The 17,627-nt window shown below is 37.6% G+C and overlaps 1 protein-coding gene across 1 annotated transcript in view; it reads right to left on the reverse strand.

Annotated features, from left to right (window-relative positions):
* Positions 1 to 17,376, reverse strand: part of LOC127635231 (F-box/LRR-repeat protein 7-like) — a 54,464-nt gene extending 37,088 nt beyond the window's left edge. Inside the window, exons 1-2 of the mRNA XM_052115120.1 lie at positions 17,138 to 17,376; positions 2,668 to 2,757 (exon numbers count right to left, since the gene is read on the reverse strand). Of these exons, the coding sequence (XP_051971080.1) occupies positions 2,668 to 2,757; positions 17,138 to 17,174 (127 nt within the window). The 5' untranslated portion in view covers positions 17,175 to 17,376. The remainder of the gene's footprint in view (positions 1 to 2,667; positions 2,758 to 17,137) is intronic.
* Between the last annotated feature and the right edge of the window lie 251 nt (positions 17,377 to 17,627).

A 17,627-nucleotide genomic window follows, 5' to 3' on the forward strand; every position in this document is an offset into this window, starting at 1 on the left:
TAGAGGCTGACTCTGCTCCGGTGTCTGACCGACCCGTTGCTGGATGGCCTTCCTCTGTTGTTTATAATCCAGGAGGCTGGAAGCGGGGAGTAGTTGTTACACGACCTGGCCCCACCCCGCACCGCCCTCTGCCCTGTCACATACAGCAATTTTTATATTGCATATTATTTTCATGTTCAATAAATTTACTCTACTGTATATTTAAAAAAATAATAATAATTATATTGGTCTTATGGTGTACAGTGTGTAGATTTACTATTGTAGTATTACAGTTGCATTGTCCACTGCGCAGTAGATTGTAATATAAAAATGTAGAATCTTGAATTTAACTCATATCAGCCATTTCACCAAATCACTAAATTGTTATGTGTAGAACAATCAAACATTCATATGTATTGTGTAGTGGATAAAACACTTGAATAATCATATTCAAATATAATTAAGAGTGTTGATAATATAATATCCACACGAAAATAGCACGTCATATGTTTATGTATTTTGTAGGAAAACCAACCGAGGAGTACGTTTTGTCTCAGTTCATGAAGTGAATGCTTTACTTCAGTGTAGCATTCATGTAATTTAGTGTAATTTAGTAAAAAAGTAGTGTGACAAGTGTGTAGGAAATAAAGGTGAAAAAACTGCATCATACGATCATATGAAGTACCATCATTAACATGTATAGATGATTTCTCAGAGAAAGAGTTTGACTTTAACAATTCCTTCATCAGTCCTCCAGGCATCATGCATGTTTGTGGCCTATCCATACTTGGAGGAAGTACACATGACGGTGGTCAAACAGTCTCCTGACTGACAGTATGAAATATACTGACCTGGTGGTTTACACACACTCGCATAGAACATGTGTTTTCTTATCCTGTGGGAAGCTTCAACCCACACAAGTGGATTTCATCCTTCCCTGAAGGCATAAATATAGAGGGATTCAAGGTCTTTACATTGTGTGTTTGCCTGTGTGCATGTCTGAATATTGTTCATAAATATAAATCATCCTGACCATTATCTGAGGTCATAAAAAAATCACCAAAGACAAAACAAACTCAACTTTGACTGTAAGATCTGAATGCTAAATTAAATTATTAATTTAATTCAGAAGTTCACACGCAGGATATCCATATTCAATGTGCTTTTGCTTCTGGCTTCCTTCCCTCTGGCAAGTGTTGCATACTTAACATTTCATCTATTTTATGTGATCACATTATTTCTTTGTTAAGTTTAGGGTGCCAGAGTTTCCATGTTTTTAACACAGTCTAAGTACCTAATCATAGCCCTAAATATTGACTTTATACTCATTTTCATTTCCCTAATGTTTTGAGCTACCCTGACTGAAACACAAGAACAATTGGCTGCTTCACACACACTGTGATCCCCTATGCTGGACGATGCTTTGTTAAACATGTTTACATGTTGATATTCCATATCCCACCTGTCTGAGCCAAGAAAACTCTGAAAATACTACAACCACAATCACAAGTCACACTCTATTAGCACCTGGCTCAGTCTTTAACACATGCATACATTTCACACGCACCAGATGCACCATTTTGGGGACAATGCAAGGTTGGACCCGATTTCACTGGCATGAAGCCTGAGTGGGGAGCGTACAATACTGTAACGAGAACAGTGCCAGCTTGGAAAACAACTTTCCAGAGAACTGTGCTAGCGCCCAACCACATACTGACAAACTGAAATAGCCAGCAAACACACATCTCTATGCAGTCCTTAGACAGCCTTCTTACATGAGTTGATAAACAAGACAGACTTCACACATCCCATACATACTTCTGAAATGGGATGTTGTGACAACGTATAATGCAAATGATTAAAAAACGCTCAAAGAGTTGTATTCCAAATGAAAATGAACACATCACATAGATGTTTCAATGATGTATGTATGCTATCTGAGATACCCAACAGACCCAGAACCCATGCCAAATACATAGTAAAACAATTACAAGTGTTTTGTAGCCAAGATTTATGGGAATGAGTCTAAAAAGACTATGCAACCAATAAATGAGTTTGTTTGAACATGTACCGATAAACATAATAACTTGAATGTAACTGCGATGGGTCAAATCATGTAAAACCACAATTCTTATGCATATATCATTTTACAAAAAACTCTGGACTGGTCTTATAAGTGGGATATATCTGCTGGGGAGGTCCTGTACTAGTATAGATCACAGTACATGAAAATCTATGATGCATAAGCCAAGAAAAACTCACACGGGTATTAACGGATTTGCTGTCTTTTTTATTGGCTGTTTATATAGTACAGCATGGGGATGCAATGGGTAATGTCCACACCACTCTAATTTAAAAACATCTTGATGATGTTTTCCTAATTTCACAAGAACCTCTATCAAAAACAGCCACACATACTGTGGTCTTGCAGCTAATATCCAGATATTAACCAGCCCTGGGGATTTTTCTTCTTAGCTCACTCACAAGACAAATGGCCCACAGGTTAGTTCTTATGGGGCTGTTGAGTTTGTTTTCAATTTCCAGGTTATCCTAGGAGCACATCGGTTCTCTCCAAAATGTTAAGCATTTAATAAAGAGAGAGAGAGAGAGAGAGAGAGAGAGAGAAGGAAAAGGGAGAATGAGAGTCAAGCAGTCAGTTTGGCTTATAATAAGGACCAGATGCTATACCTTCACTGATAGCCACATTCTTGGGAGCTTTGGTGGGTGTGTGATCAGTGCTCGAGCTCACGTCGGAGGAGATACTGGAACTACCCTTTCCTTGGACAACAGAAAAGAAGAAAAACAACAGTTGTGAGGACATGCACACACATATACAGCTAAGCAACAAATCTTTTTGAAAAAGTAGTTAGCGACACTACAAGCTACTATCAAAAATGGCTTTGAAGCTATTTAATGGGACAAAATCTTTAAGATAACTATCATATTGAAAATAGAGGTGAATTTTTTGTACAAAAACAATGAGGATCTCAAATAGAGAGAATTACATAAATTTACTTTAAATAAACGAATACAGTGATAAGTCTCAGTATTTAACTAAACATTTATTTCACTACACAAAAGAACAAGTAAAATGGCATGCATGCCCTTACCAAAAATGTGAAATTATGACAAACTTGCCGCAAACTTGCTGAAAATTTGCCACTCATTACGTTCATATGCAAGTGAGCTTGTGATCCAACATAAACACTTGCCAGATGTTTGCAGCTCTTTACCAGTAGTGGTGAAACTGCAGCAAACCTTTGGCGACAATGAACAGTTTGTCACAAGGCTCATTTGTTCGTGAAAATAATTAGGGGTTTGCAGCAAGTTTGCCAGTTCTAAATGAACAAATTCATTAAAGCAAACCACCCGAATGAACTGATTCACTGAAATAATTAGTGACTTCCCAACAATACTTGAGAGAAAGAGGACATGTCAGGAAAGCATGCTACATTACTGCCTCAGTTTGCTTGAACATAATACAATGTGAAATAAAAAATATGCAATGTAGTGTTTTTCATGCTATACCACAAATTTACATTACTGGAAAAGTCTTGAAAACAACTGAGCTACTGCCAGTCTTCTGAAAATGTAATCATATTTTCTGGAATATAAGACTTTTTTGTCATCCAAAGTGTGCAAAGCACCTTATGTAATGTATTTGATGTTGGCTGGTCAAACACACTGCACACCCAAATATACACACCGGTCCCTAATCAGGCTAATTAAGCCTCCGAGAGGCTTGGAGTGGCAGTGGTGTAATCGAGTGGCGGTGGTGTAGTGGTCTAAGCACATAACTGGTAATCTGGTCATCAGAAGATTACTGGTTCAAGCCCCACAGCCACCACCATTGTGTCCTTGAGCAAGGCACTTAACTCCAGGTTGCTACTACAGGGATTGTTCCTGTAATAAGTGCTCTGCAAGTCGCTTTGGATATAAGCGTCTGCCAAATGCATAAATGTAAATGTAAAATGTAATGAGAGGGATAAAGGCTGATTGCCAACAGTGGTGCGACGAGAGAGAGATCGTTTACGGACATGTCCATCATGTGTGTGTTTTTGTCTTTTGTTTAAGTTTATCATTAAAATATTCTTTATATTGACAAGCCGGTTCTCACCTACAGTTATCTTAGATTTATCACATATCAAATCGTTGTAGCATAATCCAACATGTTTTTCCACATATGGGATTTTTCCTCCAACTTGTGCAGCCCTTGTGGTCAGTTCTAAACATGTTTATTCTTCAGAAATAATCCAAATGAAATTAAAAATCATATGGTGGGCCAGAGAAATGGTAAATGAGACTTGTTATATGAGGAAATCATGTTATTTTGCCTATATAGGCAGGCAATTATCTTGCATTTTCTTAATACCAATATTTTGAATATTATCCTCTTTGCAATATCCCTACCAACTTTCAAACCAAACCTACACCCTTGTCGTAAACTCTAGTGTGTAGTTGTCCTTACTCCCCAACACTTTTGAGTGCATGCATTCATAATCTGCTCAAGCATCCCTATTGGCCAGCTGTGGGAACACTGGTGTGCAGTTTCACTGAAGGGTGTGCTGCATCGGTTCCCACTGTAAATCAATAATATATCAGATGAAATAAAAGTTCAAGCTGACATTACTGAAGGCAAGAAAAGTCCTCTTGTTCCTAATCCAAAGTGAGCTCTGAGGTTTCCATGATTAAAGATTTTGAGGGGAACTCATTACTCAGTTCTCATCAGGAATGTATCGAAACCATTTGGTTTACGATTTCTGCCAAGCGAGGAAAAGACAATATCTGTAACTGGAATAATAGTTGGAAGAAATTACTTTGATTCTCCATTGCAGTGTCTAATTATGCTATGATCCTCTATGACATATATATATTTATGATACATTTGGACATAACTGACCACTTTGCAAAAAAGAGAAGACATCATTCATGATGGCTTGTTCCTTGCATTTACTTAGGTCAATCATTTTGGTTGAATGAGTTTAACCTTCAAGTATGTATCTTAATCGTGGTTAATTCCACCAACTATATGATCATAGTTTCCTAGTTACAGGGACAAGCCAGTCTTAAGTCCCTTATCCTGCTGAAAAGACCCTCTTAGACCAGCATGACTTTCCATGTTGGTAAAGTCTGGTTTATACTTGTATTTCAGTTCCATTTCAGTTCCACCCACACATGCAAATATAATATCCAAGCTGTATATAATTTTAATGCATGAGCAATAAAAAAAATTTTATGTTTTCAATTTCTGAAATCAAAACATGACTGTACATGCATTCCTTTTTTATTGCTGTATTTTGTATTTTCATTCTTGGCTTAAAACATGAAATGTCCCACTTCAGCCCAAAATGGATTACCCTCGCGAAGAGCTGAACTCTTGAAACAATGAAACTGAACTGAAACTGAAATGTAGGCCCTATATGTGAAATTGTGTTTATACAAGAGGAAACCTTTCAAGGCTGATAATTAAAAGGTGGCTAGTTTGAGTGAACATGATCATCATTGTGCCCTTGAGCAAGGTCCCCTTAAAGTGTACTGTAAGTGACTTTGGATAAAAGTGTCTGCAAAAAAAGCTAATTGATAAGACTTTGAATTTATTAATTGGTTTTTGACCTCTTAAGTTTCCTATCCACATATTTAAACGATCTGCTAAAAGACAAATAGGTTCCAATATGGTTTATAAAAGTAAAGATTTTCAAATAGAGAATGGAGAGTTTTAGCTGTTAAATTATAATATTATTAGCTATTTTACCAAACGCATATTACATGTGAAAAGATAAACAGAGTGACTATTTGCACCCCAGTATAAATGGAATCTGCTACACTGTGCAGCTATTTGCACCCTAATAGTCTTGTGAAACCACACAAATACTGTATATGAGAGACTAACAATAGGTGTTGCTGCAGTGGCGTGGGGTGTAAAGAAAGTCTGAATGTGTAGTATTGTCCTAGCAACCCTGGTTCAACTTCACCTTTTGTCCCCACTCTTTTTTTCCATCCGATTTCCTGTTCCCTCTCTTAATATTTCCTTTAATACTACTTAAATGAATAGATAAAAATGTATATAAATGTTGATATAATTGCAGTGATTTGGTCATGGTGAATGTCGAGGAGTGCAGAGAAGGGTTTGAGGCAGGTTCTGTCGATTGCACTTGTTCCTGTGGTTCGGCATTGCTTGTGTCTAGATTGAATCGCTGTATTACTGTAGTACTATTGTAGTAACTAACCATGTTTTTGGCAGAAACCCAGTTAACCGTGGTATTACTACATTAATATTGTGGTAATATAGTAACTATGATTCATTTTGTGGTTACAGGAAATTAACAACAAAATACCACTATGGTTACTGTAGTAAAAGATAATTTTTTTCTAGGGTAAAGTAACGTTAGGATTAGGGTTCGAGATTAATGTAGTGTGTCTGTGGGACTCTAAATAAATACAATAAAACACACTGCAGTGATGCCCATATACTGTATTTTAGTATTTAAATATGGGTGCAAATTGTATCTGACACTAACTGCATCAGAGTTGGGGCGCAAATAATATATGCCACTATTTACACTGGGGTGCAAATAGCATCTGCCAAAGATAAAACAAACCATAACTAAGCCAAGGCCCTCTAGAAAGGCCTTAGTTTCTGTGTGGGAGGATAGGAGTTTGTGTATGTGCCCCTGTGTTAATTTGTACAGTTTGGTTTATGGCAGTTCGTCCTCAGTCAGGTCATAAACTCGAACCACAAGTGGCTTAATGCGAGTACAGCAAAGCCTTCATCCCACGTACACTGCTCTCTCTGTAAACCTGTTCCTCTTCTCATGCTCTTAACTGAGCACAACACACACATAGATGCAAAAATAAACACATATAACACATTTACATGTATCCAAAAAAATGTGGCAAACAAATGTCCACCCTGGTGCAGAAGGAAATTTGTTGTGTCAGAATATGACATTTTGACATATGACTTCGGTTCTAAGTAAATGAATACACAAAATGCATTTACTGACCAAATCGATTTTACTGGACCTTATAAACCAGAATAATGTGGCCCATATTGAACACATTGTTACCATCCTGATGACACATTGTGGTGACATCACTTAGCCAGCACATCTGCTTCAGCTCCTATATGAGTCTGCAGACTCATCAGGCAAGTGGACACCATGTGCTTTGCATGCCTTGAATTATGACCAAATATGAGTGCTGTTATTATGTTGCTAGGCAAAGTCTTCAAGAAGCTTAAAGTCCTGAACTTAATCAAATGATATTACTTTGTTTCTAAAGGATACGCAGCACTGTTCTTAATCAGAATCAAGAAGTAAAACCACAAATATCTGGTGAATAAACTAATTTCATACTCTTTTGTAGTTTCTCTACCTAATACCAAATAATGTATGTATGGCAACCAAATGCTGCATACATCGGTATTAAATATTGTACAATAGTGACAATATGTATGCAATAAATGGTTAGTGGACAACTACAGTTCAACAACTTCTTTTTCAAGGGGTGTTCACACTAACAGCGATTTGCAGTAACAAAGTGAATATTGTGATCAGGGCTGGACTGGTAATCTGGCATACCGAGCATTTTCCCGGTGGGTAGTCGCACTTTGGGGCCGATCAGGAGAGGACCGTCCATCGGGAGAACCGAGGTGTTGCGATATGCAAAAAAAGGATAACGAAACCCCCCAATACCCCCCCATTCCTGTGGTGGGACTGAGGTCTGAGGAACCTGAGTTATTGTCCCGTGTTGAAACTAGGAAGTACTTGTGTTCCCATAATCAGTGAGGACCGTGATTCGCAGGTTGAATTTTTCCATTAATTGGAATTTTTGCAATTTTTACTCCACTGACAGTTAGGTTTAGGGTTGGTATTTGGGTTAGGGGGCAGTAAATAAAATATGCATTCCTCTATATTATGTATGCTTCTGAATAATCATTCACTGTATTACATAATTTGCAACTAAAAACAACTCACTTTTGGTGCCACTCTGTGGACATTTCACCCAGAAACCAAAGGTCATGCCCATACTTTAAATAAAACACTTCCCGCATTGGCCACTGGGGGCAGTGTTTTGAATTTTGAGTTTAGGTCATGAACTGCCGACCTATCCTGTTGCCGTATTTACAGTGAGATCAGTCTGGTGTTGCGATATGACAACTACCAATGGGAATGCACACAGTGATGATTTCACGTTCTGCTAACAGTAAAGCGATTTGGTGTACTCCCCCGCTTTAATCAATGTCATTGTCAAACAGGGCTGGATCAAAGGACCAAACGTTACAAGGCCCCCCAAACACAAACATATAACTGTGCAATGAATTGGTCAATCACAGGATTTACACCTTGGTTGAGGGTGATGTTAACAACAGTGGATGTTAAAGGACCCTTTGCAGGAGGATGGGGCCCTCCACAAGGTTTTGGATTACTACTTCATATATGATCATGAAAAAACAATGGAGTTCAAGGGCCCCTGTGCTTTTTCAAAGATGAGGTTGAGACCATCCATTACATATGGGATTCAAGTACATGTATAATGTGCAAACTATACTATCAAACATATTTTACATTAAAACATCATTGGTCTGCATTGCTCTCAAACTGGCACTGAACCTTTAATGACATCTCACCTGTAGAAATGATGGCTGAAAAAATCCAAAAGGTTTCACTCTCTCAGACTAAACTGAAAACCAAGTGCAACAACCAGAAAATAAATTCTAATCATTTATCTTTCAGCCCTTTGCCATCCCAAGCACAGCCATTTCCCATCACATGAATGGAGAAATGACAGTCTGAGATTTCCTTTAACTTTTCATGAATGGTCCATCACTCATGGCCAGCCCTACTTTTGATCCAATGACCCTAATCCATAAGTCATATAAAACCTCTTTTCCTCCTGGGAAATTTCAAATACATCCAAGCATTCCAGATGAAGACTAATTGAACAGGACTTGCCCAGGAAAACATTATAATTTTTGCCTTGGTTTTTACCCGATTCACATTCTAAATTGGACTCACAACTCTTAAACATTTATACATTTCCAACATTATCACACAGGAAATCAACATGTTTCTTTTGAAAGTTCATGTGCTCTGAAATGAACCCCATGCTGCCAAATTACAACAAACACTATTCCCCATCAGATATTTTAGCATTATTTTAACCACCGCCGCCTTAACCCTCTAGCCTTACTAGTCCCATGGGAACCAGGACGCAATTGCATTCGCATTTTTAATAGTAACAATTCAGAGTTTGCATTTTTCCTCTAAAATGCCATTTTTATTCCATTGATGGTTAAGTTTAGGGTTGAGGTTTGTGTTGGGGGGTAGAGTTAATAAAACATGCATTCCTGTTGACTCTATTACATTATTTACAACAACAAAAAAAACTCACTTTTGGCACCACTATGTGGACATTTCACCAGGAAACTGCTCACACATGCCCATACATTCAATAACATTTCCAGCTTTGGCCACTGAGGGCAGTGATTTTCATTTTGGTAAGCAAAGACAGCAAAACTTTCGACCTACTCTCGCTGAGTTCACAGTGTGATCGGACTGGAATTTCATTTAGTAGACAATAAAATATCAAAATAGGTGGCATCTGCAAACAAATTATTTCCTCAGTACTAATTTCATATTTCTGACCCATTTCTGCAATGATTTTTAACTAACTGGTGTCATGATCACTTTTTAACACCTTTTCACATCAAAGGCGATGCGATTATGAGAAGTGAATCTCAGACGAATGCTCTTGCTTATAGAAAGTGACGCAAATGACCTCCGTTATCACATTTATGCTTTTGCAATAGGTGGTGCTAATAGAAAATAAATTTTACCCCAGTACGATAGGTAGCGCAAAACACCTTTCAGCTGGTCTGCCCTCCAACTATGACAGATGAGAAGAAGATCTACTTTTCAAAAAGAAAACTGATTTCTCTACAAGCTACAACAGTAATGAAGAGTTTGTTGTTGATTTGCTCAACGAGTAAAAACATTTCAGTTAATCTGCTGGACACGATGACTGGCATTATTATCATGCGTACACAGTCTGAGGGGTGATTAGAAAGAATTGAGTGTAAAATTCAATAATATTAAAGGTTAAAACATGTTATAATTTGGAACAATTTTGATTATGCCACTGCAAGGCATTCTCTATATACTTGTGCTAAGTACATTTGTTTAAAATCAATGTGTAATGTACACATATAATAAATGTTATAACAGATGTTGTCAATTTGAACTATACTGATTGTATCTTATTGCATGTGTATCTAAATTTGCTCAAAACATGTTACTAATTAAACGTAATGGCATTTAAACACTCAAAGAGTTTATATAATGCAAGAAATACACCACCTCACTCTACAAAACCATCTTCAGTCTCACCTAGGGGTGGGCAATATGACCAAAATCTTATATCACAATATCACTAACTTTATAAATTAAAAATGAAAAGTGTGCTTGTGCTGTTTTTTTGTATAATAAATTCCACTTGGTTTGATATTCTGTGTGTCCGAAAACTTTAGGGGGACACTGTGTCTATTTTTCTTACAGTCCGGTGCAGTGTTAAGGCCATTGCACACTGAGTCCGAAATTCGCATCCGAAATTTTCGCACGTTAAAAAAAAAATTCGACCTCACGTTATTTCAATCACGCTTGCACACTGCCTCCGAAACTTTCGTCCGTAATAAAAAAATTCGGATCGGGTTCGATTTTCTGCGTTTTTCGCATCCACAGCCAGCATTTTGAGAGGTTTTTTGACAAATCGGAATATTCATTCAGTTGCTAGCATACTTGGACTTTTAATATAATACATGCAAAGCTCTGGTCACCTAAATTACTGCGATAATGTATTTAACAATATATCTATTATGTTATAATATATTATATTAGTATATGATATTAGATATTGTGAATAAATAACTGTTATATATAATATAATAACAATAATGTACATTTTTTTACATGATGTTAGTTGAAGCAGTGAAGAAAATGTGGCGAAACCTGCGGGAAACATATGTCCGCTATAGGAAAGAAGGACAGGGCAGAAGTGGACAGGGGGCCAGCAAAAAAAAAGAAGTGGATCCATATGGATTCAATGTCCTTCTTGCAAAATTCCTTGGCAAGGAGAAGGTAATGTTAGCCTATCCAGAAATGCACCACAGAAAGCTTGCAGAGTGCAGTGTAGCCTATCATTTCATAACTCAGATAGCCTACTTTCAACAGGTCAGATGGTAATATCCCGGTGGATGATGATGAGAGAAGGAGAGTGACAGTGTAGTGATGGAGACAGAGAGAGATGGCAGCACAACTCCTTCAGGTAGCTGCGGTGCAAAAAGCAAGAAGATGCAGGCAGAGAGTGAGGACAACATAGAGAGGTACTGTCAATGGAGAGAAGCAAGGGATGAAAGGAGAGAGAAGGAGAGAGAAGCAGATCGACAGCAGCGTCAGGCCTGGCAGGACCTGCAAACTGATGAGGTGTCCACCTTTCTCTCCAGCTTGGCCCCCAGCATGAGGAAACTCGCCCCAGAGAAATTGTCCTATCTAAAAATTAAAATGCAGGAATTGATTCACGATGTTTCATTTGGAGGGCTTTATTATCAGCAGTTTCCCCAGGATCCAAACTACCGTTCTCTGTAAATAACTAGTTTTTGTACATGGTACAATGTTTAAATATTTTTTCACAACCATTTAAGAGCACCAGTTTTAAAGTAATTATTATTACTTCATTATTCTAGTTTAACTGGGGCTTAAGGGGTTCATCTAAAATTCCAGTTTAAATTATTATTATTTTTGATATGCAGAAACACATTTTAAATGTTTACTTGAATTTTGGTTCTGTTTTTCTGGACAGCAAGTTCTTTTAAAAACAGAATAAACAAGAAATGATTTATTCAACTGTCTTTAGTTGTTTTTCTTTATATGTTTAATATATAAATATAATACAACAAAAACTACAATAATACAAAAATGAATACAAATTGAATTTACAAAATATAAATGTATAAACTATATACAGTATCATGTTTTACAGAGTATAATGTATATATAACAATTTGTGGATCAGTGTTGCATTGAATGTAATAATAATAATAATATAATAATAGTTTTAGTAATAATGTTAACTGATTGTATATATTTGGTTGTGTTTACAAACTACACTGCATACACGAATCCAACTCAGCCATTATGCACGACTGAGGTCTATACAGTGTGATTGGTTGTGTGTGTCTACAATCTGAGTCCACGGCGCACACGGTCATACTGCCATGGTACCTCGCCAGCAGGTGAGACAAAATATTTTTTAAATGTGTCTCTAATGTTGAGAGCCTCTTCAGATGCGTGGTTGCCCCTTGGCCTCTGAAACTCCTGTATACAGGCCTTGCCACTGCCAGCATCGTCAACATCAAAGCTTTCACCCTGGCTGGCTTGTCCCACTACTTCATGGCGCAGGTAGTTGCATAAGATGCAGGTTGCCTTGATGATGCTGTCTGACAGGTCAGGGTTCACCTCCATTGGCCTTTTGTAAACCCTGAATCTTTGGGTCAAAATGCCGAATGCATTTTCTGAGATGCGACGGGCTCTTGAAAGGCGGAGGTTGAAGATGCGCTTGTCTTCTTCAAGTCGCTTTCCACCGTAGGGTCGGAGCAAATATTGCTTCATGGGAAAGGCCTCGTCTGCCACGATAACATGGTTGACCTTCCCCAATTCAGGTGCAGATGGGAGCTCCAATGGGGGTGGAAAATTCAGGGTCCCGCGCTGGAGGGCCCGTCCCAGTGCAGAATCTGCAAAAATGCCTCCATCGCTGTTCCCACCATAGTTCTCCACATCGATGCCCAGGAAACGGTAATCAGCATCTACTAATGCGAGGAGGACAATAGAAAAAGTGCCTTTATAATTTAAAAAAAGGGAACCGGAGTTTGCAGGGGCCTCAATCTTGACATGTTTCCCATCGAGAGCACCAATACAATTAGGGAAGTTCCACCTCTCATTGAACCTCACTGTCGTGTGTTTCCAGATGTCCTCTGTTGGAGTTGGCATGTAAGTGTCCTTGAGCTGCAGCCAGATTTGGTCACAGGTCTCCCTCACAGTCTTCCCTACAGTGCTGATACCCAACCTAAAACTGCTGGCGATGGTGGTGAATGAGTCCCCAGTGCTCAGATACCTGAAATTATACATATATTATTATAGAGCACAACTTAATGTTGTTTCAATAATGTGTGTGTGTGTGTGTGTGGGGGGACAGCTCGTTCCGCACATCATTGCACATGCGCAGTCCTTTCAGTTTCGGTTTTCAATTCGATCAAGTGTATGTTCTCTCGATCGGAATAGAAAAGGAATAAACCTCCCTTTCAATCAGATCGAAATTTCGAATCGATTTAGGTGTGATTGAGCAGCCAATTCGATTACTATTGTATTATTAGGGTACAAAATATAACCTGTATACAGCTGTTCTGTCTGCCCAGCGCTTCCGCCGGCTGTGTGTGTGTGTGTGTGTGTGTGTGTGTGATAGCTACCTTAGACATACTGCCAGTCTCTGTTCAGGATCGATTGGCTCACGGAAATTTGTAGTCTTCTTTTTAATGTGTGGCTCCAGTATCGCTAGCAAAGCATCAAACTTTTCCACAGACATTCTGAGGTAAATTTTGAATCGCTCGGGATAATTTCGCAACTCCTTGATAAGGAGCTGAAACTCTCCTTCCTCTCGGCGCAATCTCAGGATTGGATGGACCCAATATTTCCTCTTTCTTTTTCTCTTTTTAAGAAGAGAGAGGGCAACAAAATCATCCTCACAGCTTGACGAATCCGTTTAGTATTTTTTGCGTTTTTTTCCGCAAAGGTTTAATAAATACGCATCGGACTCAGTGTGCAAGGTTTCTGTGTGTGACGAATTTTTAGGCTGATGAACACGAAAAAACGCATACGAAAATTTCGGACTCAGTGTGCAATGGCCTTAAGGTCTTTCAAGCAATGCAGCAAATTCAGTTCCATTAATCACAGCCATTGTGCTGCTGACAGCTAGAGTACTTTTCACTACACTTGCATGAGTCTTTTAAACAGCGAGTGGCACACTACAAATTCAGAAAGCTCTTTCTTTGTTCTAGCTCTCTTAGAATGTTAGGGTTGATGTCAATGGAAAAAAAAAATGTATGAAAGATTTATCAATGAAAGATTTGATAATTCCATACTTGTTTTTACTGTTTTACATTATAAGATCTTGTTTCTAATGGTTTTAATTGGGGGGAAATTGGGTCCAATTTTACAGTTGTCCTATTTCATTTGTCTTCTCCTGTTGTGTGTTCCCAGCAGCACACTGGGGTGCTTTTCTATGGTCAAAGATCAGGACTTATTTCAGTGCAACTTTACCACTTTCCCCCATCATTTCTCAATTTCTTCAGGATATTTTTTCTTGTCCTACTGTAGATGACAGGAATATACATTCAGAGAAAGGTGGTGTGGTGGTCAGGGACTTTTTAAAATGGAGTCTGAGTTTTAAAAAAAAGACCCCTAGACCCTCCCAATGATCTGAAATCACCATGGGATGTTGACTCATACAGTAGAAGAAATTGAGTTATCAAAAGAGCCAAGGCTGAGCAGAGACATAATTGTTTTCTGGTCTGCAAAACAAAAAAGCTTTCATATGTGTCCTGCCCTGTGGTTATACAAAGTGCAAGAAGTTTTGCCAGACCTGAATAGAAATTCAAAATCAGGGTCAACCTCAAGCACTGAGTGTTAACATTACATATTTATGAATTTCATATGAGGTATGTTGGCGATGGAAAGCACTGCTTAGACATTTATTCATTGATAAAAGCCATCTCACTATATTCAATTTGTTAGATGCCCTGTTTGACCTGCATGTCCAACTCTATTGAATGTTACAGAAAAGAAAAAAACAACTGTAGAGATATTCTACAGGGTTTTTTCTTCTTCCTTTTCACTTTTTGAGACAGTTTCAAACTTTTTAGTTTGAAACTGTAGAGACGTATAAAAATAAATAAATAAATAAATACATTCCTTGTCTGTCTCTTTCTTACGCTAGCATCTTTACAACTCCAGCCACTGTGAGAACTTGGTCGTCTTATACTGCAGATGTTGTAAAATGTTGTATGACAAATTGATTGCTACGTATGTGTCTCATTTGCAAGTCGCTTTGGATAAAAGTGTCTGCTAAATGACTAAATGTAAATGTAGATATTCAATATATAACACATGTTACTTTCGAGAATAAGAGCAAAAATAAAATACAAAAAATACATTCACATATAAGGAGATTGAGACCTGACCAAAGCTGCACTGAGTATACACAACTGAAGTTTCCACTTGATTCATTTACCACATCAGTATCTCGTCTGGGAATCTAGAGCACAAACAGACAGCTGGAGTTATGGCTGTACTTCTATGAGGACAAAATGATATAGGGGTGGAGGAACTCAAGAACTTCACTGTTTGTAAATATCAGCTGCCAATTCTGGGATCAGAACTGCACAAAATACACTTCAATCCAAACAACAGCTCCAGCTGAACAAACTAGTAAATTGTCATTAAGATGACACCTTTACAGTGAACTGGAGTACATTTATTACCGAGACAATCCCCCTGGAACAACCTGCATTTGAGTGTCTTGCTCAAGTGCACAGTGAAGATGATGTTCTTGGATTACATCTTGCAGGACTTTTGGTTACCAGCCAAGTTCTTACATCACTAGACTATTTCACCCCATAAACAAATAACTAAATGTTTTAATTACATTTTTGCTCAGTTCTTTTTCATGTAGTTTAGTTCATTACTTTGGACCTCTATAGTGCAAAATAAGTAAATAAATAAGTAACAATAAAAAATAGTAACAATAGTAAAATATTAATGATAATAACAAACATTAAAAAATATTCAACTATTACTAGAATTATATATATATATATATATATATATATATATATATATATATATATATATATATATATTTTTTTTTTTTTTTTTTTGATATCTAAAATAATATTTTATAGATATTTATATTCATAAAGTATTCAGACCCCTTCTTTTTTCACATTTTGTTATTTTGCAGCCTCATGCTAAATTGCTTTAAATTATTATAATTTTTTTCACATCAATCTACACTCCATACCCCATAATGACAAAGCAAAAAACAGATTTATGATAACTTTGCTATGACACTTGAAATTTAGCTCAGGTGAATCCCATTTCTCTGAATCATTTTTTAGATGTTTCTACACTTTGATTGGAGTCCACCTGTGGAAAATTCAATTGATTGGACATGATTTGGAAAGGCGCACACCTGTCTATATAACGTCTTACAGCTGAAAATGCATATCAGAGCAAAAACCAAACCATGAGGTCAAAGGAACTGCCTGCAGAGCTCAGAGACAGGATTGTGTCAAGGCACAGGAAGGCTACAAAACAAAATGGCTGCATTGAAGATTCCCAAGAGTACAGTGGCCTCCATAATTCTTAAATAGAAGAAGTTTAGAACAACTAAGACCCTTCCAAGAGCTGGCCGTCTGGCCAAACTGAGCAATCTGGGGAGAAGGCCCTTGGAAAGAGAGGTGACCAAGAACCTGATGGTCACTCTGATTGAGCTCAAGGGATCATGTGTGGAGATGGGAGAAACTTGCAGAAGGATGACCATCTCTTCAACACTCCACTGATCTGGGTTTATGGCAGAGTGGCCAGACAGAAGCCTCTCCTCAGTGCAAGACACATGAAAGCCCATTTGGAAAAAAGCACCTAAAGGACTCTCAGACTGTGAGAAACGAGATATACTGTGTGTGTATATACATATACTGTGTATATATAATTCTATACATTCTATTATATAATTTAGATGTATTAAATAATGAAATGATACTTTCATTATGAGCATAATATAAATACATCTTGCTTACTAGTTGACAAGCATAGTGGTTTTTACAAAAATACGAACTCATCAAACATATGTTCTTAATATATTATTACAACTAATGGGCAAGTCTTATTCTCCAGAAGCATTTGTGAATTCTTCATGGAGATCTCCGAACAACTAAAGACTAACTATCATCGTGAATCACTACAGACCTTCTGCATGCATCGCATTAAAAGCTCAGAAAGCTAAAAGCATCTTTGAAAAGTTGTGTTTTCAGTTCTTTGTGATCACATACCTTCACTTCCACACTGTTTGCCATTGTTCGCACCCATCCTGCAGAATGCATAGTCTCTCCTCAGAAAAACATCTCTACAGCTGTGAGATTACACGCGGAAAGTCATCGAACAGACAAAATGTTGCTCTATTATGCGAAAAGTGAAAGTTTTCTCTTTTAAGGCAACGTTCAGACGAAACATTGTAACTAGCAGTGCGGACAAACGCTGACAACTCCCCTTCTGTCAGATTCAGAGTACAATAAACGTTGCGCTGGTGTTGGACGGGCAGTTGCGACAGATGTGCGTGAAGAGAAACTTTAAAGAGACCCTCAATATCACATGCCCTACTTAGACCCATCTTTTATTTTCTTTCTTTATAGACATTTTTAAATATCATTATAGTTTTTGGTTAATGGGGGTAAACAAATTAAAATGATCATTATATTAAATCCACATGTTTTTAAGTCTTAAGTGTCAAAATACTATTTTGGGCCAATATATATTAAGTGA

This window comes from Xyrauchen texanus, chromosome 42 (genome assembly GCF_025860055.1).
Source record: "Xyrauchen texanus isolate HMW12.3.18 chromosome 42, RBS_HiC_50CHRs, whole genome shotgun sequence".
In the NCBI taxonomy this organism is placed as follows: Eukaryota; Metazoa; Chordata; class Actinopteri; order Cypriniformes; family Catostomidae; genus Xyrauchen; species Xyrauchen texanus.